The 14,752-nt window shown below is 49.8% G+C and overlaps 3 protein-coding genes across 3 annotated transcripts; all 3 read right to left on the reverse strand.

Annotated features, from left to right (window-relative positions):
- Positions 1 to 2,446: 2,446 nt before the first annotated feature.
- On the reverse strand, positions 2,447 to 4,939 carry LOC146526630 (uncharacterized). Its single transcript, XM_085206921.1, has 2 exons — positions 2,737 to 4,939; positions 2,447 to 2,655 (listed from the first exon to the last, which is right to left on the reverse strand). Exons 1-2 carry the CDS (start codon positions 4,937 to 4,939, stop codon positions 2,447 to 2,449), a joined length of 2,412 nt encoding a protein of 803 aa, XP_085063047.1.
- Positions 4,940 to 5,242: 303 nt separating this feature from the next.
- On the reverse strand, positions 5,243 to 6,380 carry LOC146526631 (uncharacterized). Its single transcript, XM_085206931.1, has one exon. The coding sequence runs from the start codon at positions 6,185 to 6,187 to the stop codon at positions 5,366 to 5,368; it is 822 nt and encodes a 273-aa protein (XP_085063057.1). The 5' UTR covers positions 6,188 to 6,380; the 3' UTR covers positions 5,243 to 5,365.
- A 4,468-nt stretch (positions 6,381 to 10,848) lies between these two features.
- Positions 10,849 to 13,011, reverse strand: LOC146526632 (uncharacterized). The gene has a single exon (XM_085206922.1). The coding sequence runs from the start codon at positions 13,009 to 13,011 to the stop codon at positions 10,849 to 10,851; it is 2,163 nt and encodes a 720-aa protein (XP_085063048.1).
- Between the last annotated feature and the right edge of the window lie 1,741 nt (positions 13,012 to 14,752).

Raw genomic sequence — 14,752 nt, forward strand, 5'->3', positions numbered from 1 at the left:
CGCTCGGATTCAGTTGAAACTGGTGTCGATCGTTCGGGCTCCGAGGGGCCTTCAAGGTGGTATACAACCCGCGGGAATGCGCGGGAAGGTGCGAGCGGTAAGTGGCGAAAACAGATTTTTTCAGTTTTCCCCGCTCGGATTCAGTTGAAACTGGTGTCGATCGTTCGGGCTTCGAGGGGCCTTCAAGGTGGTATACAACCCGCGGGAATGCGCGGGAAGGTGCCGGCGGTAAGTGGCGAAAACCGATTTTTTCACTTTTCCCCGCTCGGATTCAGTTGAAACTGGTGTCGATCGTTCGGGCTCCGAGGGGCCTTCAAGGTGGTATACAACCCGAAGTTGGAAGGTGAAGGTGCGGGCGGTAAGTGGCGAAAACCGATTTTTTCACTTTTCCCCGCTCGGATTCAGTTGAAACTGGTGTCGATCGTTCGGGCTCCGAGGGGCCTTCAAGGTGGTATACAACCCGCGGGAATGTGCGGGAAGGTGCCGGCGGTAAGTGACGAAAACCTATTTTTTCAGTTTTCCCCGCTCGGATTCAGTTGAAACTGGTGTCGATCGTTCGGGCTCCGAGGGGCCTTCAAGGTGGTATACAACCCGCGGGAATGCGCGGGAAGGTGCGGGCGGTAAGTGGAAAAAACCGATTTTTTCAGTTTTCCCCGCTCGGATTCAGTTGAAACTGGTGTCGATCGTTCGGGCTTCGAGGGGCCTTCAAGGTGGTATACAACCCGCGGGAATGCGCGGGAAGGTGCCGGCGGTTAGTGGCGAAAACCGATTTTTTCAGTTTTCCCCGCTCGGATTCAGTTGAAACTGGTGTCGATCGTTCGGGCTCCGAGGGGCCTTCAAGGTGGTATACAACCCGCGGGAATGCGCGGGAAGGTGCGAGCGGTAAGTGGCGAAAACCGATTTTTTTCAGTTTTCCCCGCTCAGATTCAGTTGAAACTGGTGTCGATCGTTCGGGCTCCGAGGGGCCTTCAAGGTGGTATACAACCCGCGGGAATGCGCGGGAAGTTGCGGGCGGTAAGTGGAAAAAACCTATTTTTTCAGTTTTCCCCGCTCGGATTCAAATGAAACTGGTGTCGATCGTTCGGGCTTCGAGGGGCCTTCAAGGTGGTATACAACCCGCGGGAATGCGCGGGAAGGTGCCGGCGGTTAGTGGCGAAAACCGATTTTTTCAGTTTTCCCCGCTCGGATTCAGTTGAAACTGGTGTCGATCGTTCGGGCTCCGAGGGGCCTTCAAGGTGGTATACAACCCGCGGGAATGCGCGGGAAGGTGCGGGCGGTAAGTGGAAAAAACCGATTTTTCCAGTTTTCCCCGCTCGGATTCAGTTGAAACTGGTGTCGATCGTTCGGGCTCCGAGGGGCCTTCAAGGTGGTATACAACCCGCGGGAATGCGCGGGAAGGTGCGGGCGGTAAGTGGAAAAAACCGATTTTTTCAGTTTTCCCCGCTCGGATTCAGTTGAAATTGGTGTCGATCGTTCGGGCTCCGAGGGGCCTTCAAGGTGGTATACAACCCGAAGTTGGAAGGTGAAGGTGCGGGCGGTAAGTGGCGAAAACCGATTTTTTCACTTTTCCCCGCTCGGATTCAGTTGAAACTGGTGTCGATCGTTCGGGCTTCGAGGGGCCTTCAAGGTGGTATACAACCCGCGGGAATGCGCGGGAAGTTGCGGGCGGTAAGTGGAAAAAACCTATTTTTTCAGTTTTCCCCGCTCGGATTCAAATGAAACTGGTGTCGATCGTTCGGGCTTCGAGGGGCCTTCAAGGTGGTATACAACCCGCGGGAATGCGCGGGAAGGTGCCGGCGGTTAGTGGCGAAAACCGATTTTTTCAGTTTTCCCCGCTCGGATTCAGTTGAAACTGGTGTCGATCGTTCGGGCTTCGAGGGGCCTTCAAGGTGGTATACAACTCGCGGGAATGCGCGGGAAGGTGCCGGCGGTTAGTGGCGAAAACCGATTTTTTCAGTTTTCCCCGCTCGGATTCAGTTGAAACTGGTGTCGATCGTTCGGGCTCCGAGGGGCCTTCAAGGTGGTATACAACCCGAAGTTGGAAGGTGAAGGTGCGGGCGGTAATAAATAAAATAAAATAAAAATAAAAATAAAAAGCCTTTTATTTCTTGCTTCTTAGTTAGTAGTACATTTCATAAGATAAAAATACAAATTTTTTTTCAGTAGATGTTAGTATTGAAGTTAGTATATAATTGATTAGTTTTTCCATGAGTTAATTTTACTTTCTCAGTTCTTCTCATTCTATATATATATTTATTTATTTATTTTTTTTTTATTTTACTATATATTTTTCTTCTTGTTATATATATATATATATATATATATATATATTGTCGAAATTATTATTTTGATTTATTTATTCATATTTTTACTTTCTGTTTATTTATGTTATTTATGAATGTTATGCAAGAACCCCTGTGCAGGTGAAGGCCTCCTCCAAAGATGCTCAGTATTCCCTTGACTGGGCTTTTTGTGTCCAATTTATTCCAGCTGTCTTAATTATATCGTCTTCCCACCTAGCGTGGGGCCTCCCTTTTCTACGGTGTCCGTGTGGTCCCGGCCAAGCTGTAACTTTTTTCGTCCATCTATGGTCTTGTAGGCGCGCTACATGGCCGGCCCATTTCCATTTTAGTGATAGTGCTTTTACTAGCCCATCTGTAGATTTTGTTACATTTCTTATTTTTGTGTGTCTTATTTTTTGCATTTTTTTGATGCTTAGCATGCTGCGTTCAATACCTCTTTGGCAAGTTAATATTTTTCTTTTTGTTTTTGTATTAAACTTCCAAGTCTGGCAAGCATATAATAAGCATGGCAAAAGGCAGGTGTTCAGGACATGTGTTTTTATTTCTACTGACATTTTGCTCTTAAATATTTCTTTTAAGCCCCAATATTTGTTCCACGTAAGCTGTACTCGTCGCTCCACCTCTAGGTCATTACTTATTCGCTCGAAACCAATTTGTTTGCCAAGATATATATACTGTTCTGTATATTTAAGCGGTATTCCTTCTACTGTTATATCTATTTCTGTGCTGTTTGTCATTAACTTGGTTTTGGTTTTATTCATTTCCAGACCAATTTTTTTGCTTGCATTGTTGAGTGATTTTATCATGCTTTGTAGTTCTGAGCCTGACTCTGAAAACAGGACAAGATCGTCTGCAAATCTTAAGTGGCTTAAGTATTCGTTTCTAATTTTTAAACCGGATTTTTTCCAATCGAGTTGGTTTATGATCGACTCTAGTATTGCTATGAATAGTTTTGGTGACAGAGGGTCTCCCTGTCTTACTCCTCTTTCGACCGGGAACCAAGGCCCTACTGTTTCTAATTTTATTCTGCTCTTGCATTTTCCATATATGCTTTTAATAACTTTGATATATTTATCTTCCACCTTCTGCGTTGTCAGTGAATGCCATATACTGTCATGTGAAACTGTATCGAAAGCCTTCTGGTAGTCTATATAGGCAATGTAGAGTGGATTTCTCATTTCTTGATACTTCTGTATTAGTAACTCTAGAGTGTGGATATGGTCGACTGTGGAATAGCCTTTTCTGAACCCTGCTTGTTCTACCGATTGACTTGCATCCAATGTCTTGCTGATTCTCTGATTTATTAATGAGGAGAACAGCTTGTAAATACTTGGTAACATGCTAATTGGTCTATAATTTCCTACGTCGTTTGGATCGCCTTTTTTATACAATAAAATAATATCTGATTCTGACCACTGAGTGGGAGTTACCCCAGATTTCAAAATACCATTGAAAAGATCCGTCAGTGGTAAGGCAAGCGTTTTGGAGCCTATTTTTAATGCTTCATTTGTAATATAATCCGATCCAGGGCTTTTATCTGTTTTTAGGTGTAGCAACGTACTTTCGACTTCACTCACTTCGATTCTTGGTATATCATTTGTGTTGGTCATTACAGAATTATTGTCTAGATAGTTATTATCATGTGAAGGCGCTTGTGCACGGTAAAGGCTCTTATAGAAATCAGTAGCAGTTGAGATTATGTCTCTACGATTGTATGACCTAGTACCCTTACGATTTAGACCATCAATCCAGGTTTTGTTCGTCCTAAGCTCTTTGTAAGCTTTTTTTGTGCTTCCTGTTTGCTTTAGATGTTTGTGGATAGTGTTATATCTGTGGTCGGTATAATCTTTCTTTATGTATTTGCTCGCTAATTTGTATAGAGCTGCGAGTTTGTTTTTCATTGCTCGAGTTTTGTATTTTGTTTTTTGAAGCTCTTGTCTTCTTTTTAGTAAAGTTAACGTACGTTCTGACATAATTTTTGGTTTGAAACCGGCTATTTTGTGAGTATTTCCTGCGGCATGTAAACTTTTGGTGATTATATTTAGTAAGTTGTCGTAATATGTTTGTATAGATGGATTTTTTTGTAAATCTAGACGATAGTGAGATTTGTAAGACATGAGACTTTCTTTATATTTTTTTATCTCATCTTCGTTTTTTAAGTCGGCACATTGACTTTTGTATTGATTTCGACTCTTTTTTACGTATTTTAACTTTATTGTACCTCTAACTGCCCTGTGGTCAGTTGGGTAATTTATATTCAAAACTTCTATATTTTCAAAGATTTGTGGTGTGTTTGATAGTATGAAGTCGATTTCGTTTTTATATTTGCCATCTGGTGATTGCCAGGTCCATTTGTTTTTAGTTTTTTTCTTAAAATAAGTATTTAAAATTGCGAGTTTGTTTTCAATGGCGAAATCTATCAATCTCTGTCCTCTTGTGTTTCTTGTTCCATATCCATTTGGCTTTGTGATAAGATATTCTTCTTGCTTGGGATGTCCTATTTTAGCGTTTAGGTCTCCCATAAGAATATATAGCTTATGTGCTGACTTTACTGCCTCGTTAATTGTCATGTAGAACTTTTCAACTTCTTCTTCGCTTGCTTTTTCTGTGGGTGCATAGACTTGTATAATGGACATTTGCACTTCGTCTAATTTGATATTTAGTAGTGCTACTCTTTCGGTGAATCCAATATAGCTTTCGATATTGTTTTTGAGATTTTTGTTTACTAAAAACCCAATACTATATATCGCAGACTTAAATCCGGTATGGAACAGAATGAAATTTTTATACTCCTCTATTTTATTGCCAGCGCGTCTTATTTCACATAAGCCTATTATGTCATACTTTATTTCTTTTAGTGCTTCATTTAGTTCTAGCAGGCGTTCGTAAGATGATAGAGATCTGACATTGTACGTTATTATGTATAACTTGTTGTTGCATTTTAGTTTTGGTAACTTTGGAGGGTTTTGGTCTTGATCTTCCACGGTGACCGGCCGGATTGGAAGAATTGATTCGTTAATAATTTTTTGCGATTTTTCTTTGTGAGAAGGGGGTATTAATGGCTACAAGACGTTGTCTGCTTCTTCAAGCTTCTTCGAGGGATAGTTTGAGCTTTTTGCGCTAAAGAAGTTCAGTATACCCGGTTTTACTGGCCCCTCGGAAAGGCTGGACGATCTGCAAAAATTACTCCTAGTCTTGTTCTTTTTATTAAACTGTATATTTGGTTCGTTGTTTCCATTTCCAGGTGAGTTGGAAAGCATTCTTTTATTTTTTGAAGGAGTCTTCGGATTATTGTTAAGGAACTTTAGTTTATCGTAGACAATGATTGCTGAGTTTCCTTTTTCTTTTTCAATCCTCACTTGCTCTTGTAATTCTCTCCGTTTCTTCAAAATATGCTCTGGGTAGTCTTCTTTTATATAGTATGGAGTATTTTTGAGCTTTTTCTTTTGTTTTAGAATATTTATTTTAATGCCAAGTGTTAAAAGTGTGATTTTTATTGGTCTAGGTTTATCTCCTTTTTTGCCTATTCTTCTAGCTTCCTGTATGTCCCTCTGATCGACTTTTACATTGAAGTGCTTATCAATAAAACTAATTAAGATATTTTCTAAGTTTGAATATGACGATTCATTTTCTTCTAGACCGAATAACACGATATTTCTTTGTCTTGATTGTTTTTCCAGGAAATATATTCTTTTTTCTTGACTATCCAGTTCAATTTTAAGGTGCTCGTGCTTTTCTTCCCAAGATTTTATTTTTTCATCTAATATGCTGTTAATGTTCTGTGTAACTTGTTCTGTTACTTGTTTTCCATTTTTTAAAATCATAGTTTTGTGCTCGTCGAGTTCGCTTTGAATTTTTCGTAGAGCGCTTAAGACTTCTTCCATGTTTATGAGTTTAAATATTTATTTTATTTTATTTTAATTTGGGAAATATTTGCAATAACAAAATCCCATAAGTTTCTATAATGTTTAAAAGCGACCTCTTGTGACTTGATTTCGAAAACTGGTACCCAATAACAAACTTTATCGGAGGATTATATATCACTTGGTTCTAATTCCTTCCAGAAGATGGCGTTGGGTGCTTAAAGAGTTGTTGAAATTTATCGATTTATTTATAAAGCACTTTTTTATTTATGTATTTCCTTGTATAGTCCACAAACTTTATATTTAGTTTGCACTAGACACAGTTCATGAGTTAGATCACTTTAAATGCTGTATTTTTTAAAAAATGTCACAAGATAAAACACACTAACGGTCGTTTTTTGTTTCCACTATATCACGTCTTTCACTGGTTGTTTGATCGTATCCACAATATATCTTGTGTATCTTGGTATCTTCGAACGGTTGTCTTCTTTCCGCTGACTATCAACTCGTAATCAATTTTTAAAACGTACAGTAATACAGAGAACGATGCGAACCGTGGCACAGTCTGGTGCGGGCGGTAAGTGGCGAAAACCGATTTTTTCACTTTTCCCCGCTCGGATTCAGTTGAAACTGGTGTTGATCGTTCGGGCTTCGAGGGGCCTTCAAGGTGGTATACAACCCGCGGGAATGCGCGGGAAGGTGCGGGCGGTAAGTGGCGAAAACCGATTTTTTCAGTTTTCCCCGCTCGGATTCAGTTGAAACTGGTGTCGATCGTTCGGGCTCCGAGGGGCCTTCAAGGTGATATACAACCCGCGGGAATGCGCGGGAAGGTGCGGGCGGTAAGTGGAAAAAACCGATTTTTTCAGTTTTCCCCGCTCGGATTCAGTTGATACTGGTGTCGATCGTTCGGGCTTCGAGGGGCCTTCAAGGTGGTATACAACCCGCGGGAATGCGCGGGAAGGTGCCGGCGGTTAGTGGCGAAAACCGATTTTTTCAGTTTTACCCGCTCGGATTCAGTTGAAACTGGTGTCGATGGCGGTAAGTGGCGAAAACCGATTTTTTCAGTTTTCCCCGCTCGGATTCAGTTGAAACTGGTGTCGATCGTTCGGGCTCCGAGGGGCCTTCAAGGTGGTATACAACCCGCGGGAATGCGCGGGAAGGTGCGGGCGGTAAGTGGCGAAAACCGATTTTTTCTGTTTTCTTCGCTCGGATTCAGTTGAAACTGGTGTCGATCGTTGGATCGTTGGTGTCGCTGCGGAGGGGTCAGTTGGTGATGGCCAGAACGTAGGAGTGTGGAAGGAGCCGAGAGTGGTTCTGACCAGATTGGACGTTGATGACGGAATGTCGACTGTCGGTAGTGTCAGGTCGAGACGAGGGTCCGGATCATCATATGGACGGTTGTGGGGAGCGTTGGAGTCAAAGGACTCAGATACTGAAAGTTTTGTGTCGATGGTGTCGGAGAAGTCAAGGACACGGGCACAATACCTGAAGGACAGGCGGAAGAGGCCTCGGAAGCCGATCGATCAGTCGGGGTCTTCTGGTGAAGGAGAGCCAGATAGACCGGCGCCAAAAGTGGTTGCCATGAGGAGACGGAAAGGTCTCGGTGAGGCAGAAAGGAAGGAGTTGCCGCTGAGTTCAGAACAGGAGGTGTCTGACAGCGCTGCGGCCGTACTGGCCAGGGCTAGCTCCAGGCTCTCGGACATGTCTCTACCATCCGAGAAAGAGCAGGACGAAGCCATACTTGCGTCTGACCTACAAAATCAGGTGGTGGACAGCCTAGCGGTGATAAGGAAGGTTGCCAGCAGATCGGGCAACCTTAAAGGAACTTTCACCAAGGCCTTTTGACGGATACCGGCCCGAGTGGGGACTCGAGCGGGTTATGTGGGACTCGTGGACCGGCTGAAGGCCAATCCCAATACCCACTAAAACCTCACGATGCTCCTCCTCGACCACCACTGGCCGCGAGACGCGGGGACTATAATCGTCCACGAAACGCGGCGGCGGGAGCCTGCTAGGCACGTCGCGGAGTCAAGGGTGTGTGGGCACCCTCGACGGCCTGCTCGGAGTAGCGCGCGGGAGCAACCTGCGCGCGCCTACTCGGGCCAGGTTGGTAGGCGGCCAGCTTCCTCAGGCTGACCGCCCTCTGGCACATTAGGGCGGAAGGCGGCGATCGTGTGCCGCCCTCCGGCGACCCGGTCTCTTACGGCGGATGGCGACTTCGGCAAAAGCCTCCCTCGTCCGTTCCGCCGACTCCTTCTCGAGCACCACTGCCTCGCAGAAAAATGAGACCGCATCCCACGACGTCTCGCTGCCGGCCATAGCCTTGACCACGGCCGGCAGGGAAAGGTCGTCCCCTATGACGTCGCGCAAAGCGCGACGTTGAGACACCCAGGCTGAGCACACCTCCAACGTGTGCTGGGCCGTCTCGTCGAGGCAGTCGTCGCAGTGGTGGCAGCGAGCGTCGGGCTCCCTCCCGGCGATCCGACACAGGTAACCCCCGAAGCAGCCATGCCCCGTGAGCACCTGTGTCGTGCGGAAGGTTAGGACGCCGTGACGCCGCGCTAACCACTGGCGGATACTGGACGAACAGCCTCGATCTTCCTCAGGCCGGCAGATGGATTTGCCAGCCGAGTGTCCCACATTTCAACCGCGGCTACCCGCGCCTCCTCAGTGCGTGCTTGGCTTGCCGGTTCCCCGGACGCTAGGCCTCGACGCCGGCAATAGACCGACGCCAGAGAAAGAGCATCCAAAAGAGCAAAAGGCGCGCCAGTGCCGCCGCTGTCTTCAACAGTTTCGGGGCCAAAGATGTAAAGCGGCCCCGAAAACTCCACCGACCATCCAGAACAAGTCCGAGGTACTTCATGCTCCGGGCAACGTCAATTTTGACGCCACCGACGACGATGTGGGCATCTGCCGGTGGGCCCTTTCGAGGAGCATGGAAGTAGATTGCCTCGGACTTGTTGAGGGAGACCTCCAAGCCCAGCCGCTTTATGCGGCCGACTACCTCCGCAACTCCAGCAGTCGCGAGGACTGCCGCCTCTCGATAGGTCCACTGCTGCGCCAAGACCAGCGTGTCATCGGCGTAACAGAGGACCTTTATCCCCCTCAGGGTGCCGCCCCGCAGCACCCAGTCGTATCCGATGTTCCAGAGGATCGGACCCAGCACCGATCCTTGTGGAGCACCGGCCGACACAACGAACTCCTTCCAACCTCCTCCAGGAGCTGGAAAGGTCACAGACCTACCGGACAGGTAAGCTCCGATGACGCGGCGCAGGTATGGAGGCACACGATAGTATAACAGTGCCTCCTTTATGCAGGGCCATGGCAGGGAGTTGAAGGCGTTGGCGATGTCTAAAGACACCGCCAAGACTCCATTGCCTCGGGCCACCGCATCCTGCGCATAGGACTTTACCTCCAGTATGGCATCCACCGTCGATCGCCCCCTACGGAAGCCATACTGGTGGTCCGAGAGGTCCGGACCTGTCCCCTCCAAATGGTGTTGTAGCCTCCTGGCTACAACACGCTCAAGGAGCTTGGCGATCTCGCTCAAGAGCACGATGGGCCTGTAGGCGGAGGCTGAATCCGCCGGGCGACCCTCCTTCTTGATGAGGACTAACCTGCCTGTCTTCCACCGCTGTGGAATTATGGCTTGAGCCAGACAGGCAGTGAATAGTCCTCGCACTCTGGGCCCTAAGGTGTTGAGGGCCAGAGTTAGCGCCCGGCCGGGAATGCCATCCAAGCCCGGGGCGGTGCTCTTGAGCCGAGATCGGCGTACAGCTTCTTCGAGCTCCTCCTCCTCCACCGGTGGTGTGACGCTGTCCACGTCGTCCTCCTCTTCCTCCTCACGCGCTGCAGGGCGGGCCATACTGGGTGGTGCAAAACTGGCCCGCTGCGGGAATAGCGACGACAGAACCCCTCGGAGTACGTCCGGTTGGAGTGTCTGTGTCAGTGGTGGTGCCCAAGCCCGTAACCTACCGAGCACCATTCGGTAAGGTGTGCCGTACGGGTCTAAGTCTATCCCCGCGATCAACCGGTCGTGCGACTCGCCTTTCACACGACCGATCTCCTCCTGCAGCTGCGTTCTCGCCTCGACATAGACACATCATCCAGCACTCGCCAGCCCCGAACACGACATGCTAGGGCCGGGCTCGCGACCGAAACGTCCACGACGGATCCGCCCAGCCTTCGCACACACGTGTTCTTGGTCGCTCGGTTGAGCACAGACAAACCGGTGGCAACAACCCACTCCGACAGCGTCACACCACGCACATCCGTCGTTGCGATGCCCCACACGCTGGACTTCGCGTTGAGATCGCCGGCCACCAACATCTCCGCCGGACGAAATCGCTCTACCGTTTCCCCCAATCGTATAAGGAACTCTTCAAACTCCGCGAGAGTTCGATTGGGGGAAAAGTAGACCCCTACGACAACTAGGTTGCCGACAAGTGCGGCGACGCATCCCACACCACTCTCTACACGTGAGAAAGGCGGGGAGCCCGCGGCGACCTGGGTGATAATAGTCACCACCCCGGTGTTGTCAGCTACCCAGTTGTCTCTGTCGGGAACGCTGTAGGGCTCCGAAACAACCGCCACCTGGATAGACCACTGCGCCAGGCTTTGGACCAATAAGTCCTGGGCCCTAGCACAGTGGTTAATGTTCGCATGCAACACACGGAGAGCCATTATTGGTCTTCCATGTGTTGCACCTCCTGAGGCCCAGCTGGGATATTAGACCTGGCCGATGTTGCCGGCACTCGTCTGCGCTTTCCACCGTTATTGGTGCTAGCCTTTCCACAGGCAGCATTCCCCAACATGTGATTAGCGGGCCTTTGCGCCGCCTCACACACCGGACAATGAGGCTCTGCCGAACACGATCTCTGCTGATGCCCGGTCTGGCCACACTGGAAACACTGTTTGCTGCGGTCCACCTGGCTACTGCACTTCGCAGCCATGTGGCCCACTTCGTGGCAACGGAAACAACGTTGCGCACGGGGCATCAACAGCCTCACTCCAGCAGAGACGAAGCCAACAAGTAGTCTCGCCCCGCTAATCTTCTGCGCTGCGCCGACAGGACATCGGACCCATACTGTTCCTAGACCGGCCCGGTCCTGTCGGATCTCTCCGACTTTTATATTACCCGCAGCACAGCCGGAAACTCGGCTTATTGCCGCCGTCATGTCCTCAGCAGTGGCGGAGTCATCGAGGCCAAACATCCTCAATTCCGCACATTTCACTGGCCTCGACACCTGGACCTCTTCGGGGCTGAGAACCCCACGCAACTTCTCAGCTAGCGCATCCGCCTTCTCAGCAGTGTTGGCGCCAGGCATTCTAGCGCCTAGCATTCTAGAGCCAGTAGACGCAACACGGAATCTCAGGTCCTCTATACCCAGGTCTTCCAACTTTATACTTTCCTTGACCCGGGTAAGGACATCGCTATACGACATCTTGTCGGCGACGGCTGGCTGCAACTTAATCGTCACAACTTGCGATCTAGGACGACGCAACTTTGGCTCCTTTTGCGCTTTAGCCTTTTGCGCTTTCGGCTTAGGAGCTGGCTTTCTCTTCTTGGCCCCCTTCCGGGCTACTACAGTCCAGCCCTCAGACATATCAGCCGGAGCGGGTGGCAGAGGTCGAGGCTCAGTAGATGCGGTCTTCACCGGGCCTTTCTTCTTCTTGGCCTTTTTAGACCTTTGCTCCTTTGGTGCCGGATTAGCCGGCGCCATCAAAGTGGATGCGACAGGGTCCACTTGCGCCTGCTTTGGGCTATCCACCTTGCGCTTGTCCGCCGCTAGCGGAGGTCGCAGATTTCTCTCCGGTGGTAGCCGATCTTTAAAGGCTTCCAGCCTGGTGGAGACCATAGTGCCCACTATGTCCTCCACAGCAATAGACTCCGTGGGAGTGGGTCGCAAGTCCGATGCTCTAGACCGCTCCAACTCCGCTCTCAAAAGGGCAAACTCCTTCCGCAACTCCACCAACTCCGACTGCAGTCGCGAGTTTGTTGCCTTGAGGATATCCACTTCCTCTGATGCCGTCCTCTTTGCCAGAGTATTAACGGCAGAAGAGATAACTCCGGCAGCGTCTTTAAGGGCCCTAGTAAATGTGCCCTTCAGATTCCCCGACTTGCAGGCGACTCTATTGATTATAGCCAAGCTATCAGATACTTGGCTACGCAAGTCGGAGACCATGTGCTCCTCACCGCAAAGTTCCAGGGGCACATCCGAGAGCCTAGAACTTGCTCTAGTTTGTATCGCCGCGGAGATTTCAGCAACTTCCTCCTCCGCCCTCAGCCGGCGCTCCTCGCGCTTGGCATCGTTTAGCGCCTTCTTTCCAGCAGCTAGCCCTATATTCTCATCAGGAATATTTGGTACGACCACGACTCCCTCTGGCCGAAGCAACCTTCGCTTTCGGCTTGTCTCTGTCTCCCCATCCGCATCCGAGGATTCAGAGTTACTCTTCCTGTGATGGCGCCTCTTTCTGTCCTTTCGGAACTGCGCTTTAGCCCCCTCGATAGCATTGGAGCCGTTCGACCCAACAGACATCACGCCATCGGCGTCTGACTCGGAAGCCGCACAGAAACGGCCTCGCGACGAAAGTGACGACCTGGACCTATCTTTTATAATAGAGGCAACCTCCTCATGGTCCAGACGCTCTAACACGACTCGCGCATCCTTCAACCCCCCTCCTATTGGCACAAGTGCCGGACTTTTGCCCCTTTCGAGCAAAGTACTCCCTACGCCTTTCTCGGGCACAACTACTACTCCGCCCATCTCGGGCAACAACAGATCACCGCCCTCCTCGGGCCTCCCTACGTCATCATTTTGGGTTTTTAAGTTAACATTTTCCATTTTGTTCCCACGAGTGTGGGGGAAAAACGGTCCATCCGAGCAGTGCCCCCTGTACTCGGATAAGCCTATTACGCCAGGGTGTCGGCCGGTACCCTGGCGGGACCAGCAGTAGCGACTGATCTCCCCATCAGCCATGAACCCCTCGCGCTGCTTCGCCGCTTGGGTTGGGGTAATTTTTCCTCGCAGCCCGGCCGGTAAAGGCAAGGCCCTCAGTTCCATTCCTGATTACGAGACATGACCGCAACCAAGAGTGGAGTTCCGATATTTTCGGCGCTGGCACATCACTGCACCTGCGTGGCGGTAGGGTGAGTACACACCACGCACGCCCTCCGGTTCCTCACACTGTGACCTCTGCATGACAGAGGACACGCGAAGAACCACGCCGGATTATTAGCCAGCGAGCAATCATTACCCAAGGACGAATCCTGTAGGCACCAATTACTCGCCGCCCAGGGTGCACCGGTCCGCAACACTGTTCGTCCCCCCCGAACGACAAGCATTCGAGAAAGGGCCAACAGCGGGTGAACACACGAGGAGGTCATCCGACCAAGCACCCCAACCTAACCTGACATTTTTTTTTTTTTTTTTTTAACGTGAGGAAATCCTTTTACGGATACCGGCCCGAGTGGGGACTCGAGCGGGTTATGTGGGACTCATGGACCGGCTGAAGGCCAATCCCAATACCCACTAAAACCTCACGGTGCTCCTCCTCGACCGCCACTGACCGCGAGACGCGGGGACTAGAATCGTCCACGAAACGCGGCGGCGGGAGCCTGCTAGGCACGTCGCGGAGTCAAGTGTGTGTGGGCACCCTCGACGGCCTGCTCGGAGTAGCGCGCGGGAGCAACCTGCGCGCGCCTACTCGGGCCAGGTTGGTAGGCGGCCAGCTTCCCCAAGCTGACCGCCCTCTGGCACATTAGGGCGGAAGGCGGCGATCGTGTGCCGCCCTCCGGCGACCCGGTCTCTTACGGCGGATGGCGACTTCGGCAAAAGCCTCCCTCGCCCGTTCCGCCGACTCCTTCTCGAGCACCACTGCCTCGCAGAAGGATGAGACCGCATCCCACGACGTCTCGCTGCCGGCCATAGCCTTGACCACGGCCGGCAGGGAAAGGTCGTCCCCTATGACGTCGCGCAAAGCGCGACGTTGAGACGCCCAGGCTGAGCACACCTCCAACGTGTGCTGGGCCGTCTCATCGAGGCAGTCGTCGCAGTGGTGGCAGCGAGCGTCGGGCTCCCTCCCGGCGATCCGACACAAGTAACCCCCGAAGCAGCCATGCCCCGAGAGCACCTGTGTCATGCGGAAGGTTAGGACGCCGTGACGCCGCGCTAACCACTGGCGGAACACTGGACGAACAGCCTCGATCGTCCTCAGGCCGGCAGTTGATGTTGCCAGCCGAGTTTCCCACAACTCCATTGCGGCTACCCGCACCTCCTCAGTGCGTACCTGGCTTGCCGGTTCCCCGGACACTAGGCCTATTATTTCTTCATTTGGTTCATATATTTCATTATTTTCCATAATTTTAATTATTATTATTATTTGAGAATCAATAATTAATCAACGAATAATCCTATTTTCATTAAATATACCATCCTCTATAGAATGATATCAAAATTTACCTCCTTCTGAACATTCTTATAATGAACTTCCTATTTTAAGAAATTTCTAATATGGCAGATTATATGTAATGGATTTAAACCCCATTTATAAAGGAATATCCTTTTTTTAGAAATGGCAACCTGA

The sequence above is a fragment of the Heliconius melpomene genome, unplaced genomic scaffold, assembly GCF_056956725.1.
Source record: "Heliconius melpomene rosina isolate 202511_hmr_F unplaced genomic scaffold, ASM5695672v1 ptg000039l, whole genome shotgun sequence".
NCBI lineage: Eukaryota > Metazoa > Arthropoda > Insecta > Lepidoptera > Nymphalidae > Heliconius > Heliconius melpomene.

Coding starts and splice junctions, on each gene's coding strand:
- LOC146526630 (XM_085206921.1), bottom strand. CDS start 4,939: ATGTCCATTATACAAGTCTATGCACCCACAGAAAAAGCAAGCGAAGAA. Junction 2,656..2,736: donor AATATTAACTTGCCAAAGAG/GTATTGAACGCA, acceptor CAAAATCTACAG/ATGGGCTAGTAAAAGCACTA.
- LOC146526631 (XM_085206931.1), bottom strand. CDS start 6,187: ATGGAAGAAGTCTTAAGCGCTCTACGAAAAATTCAAAGCGAACTCGAC.
- LOC146526632 (XM_085206922.1), bottom strand. CDS start 13,011: ATGGAAAATGTTAACTTAAAAACCCAAAATGATGACGTAGGGAGGCCC.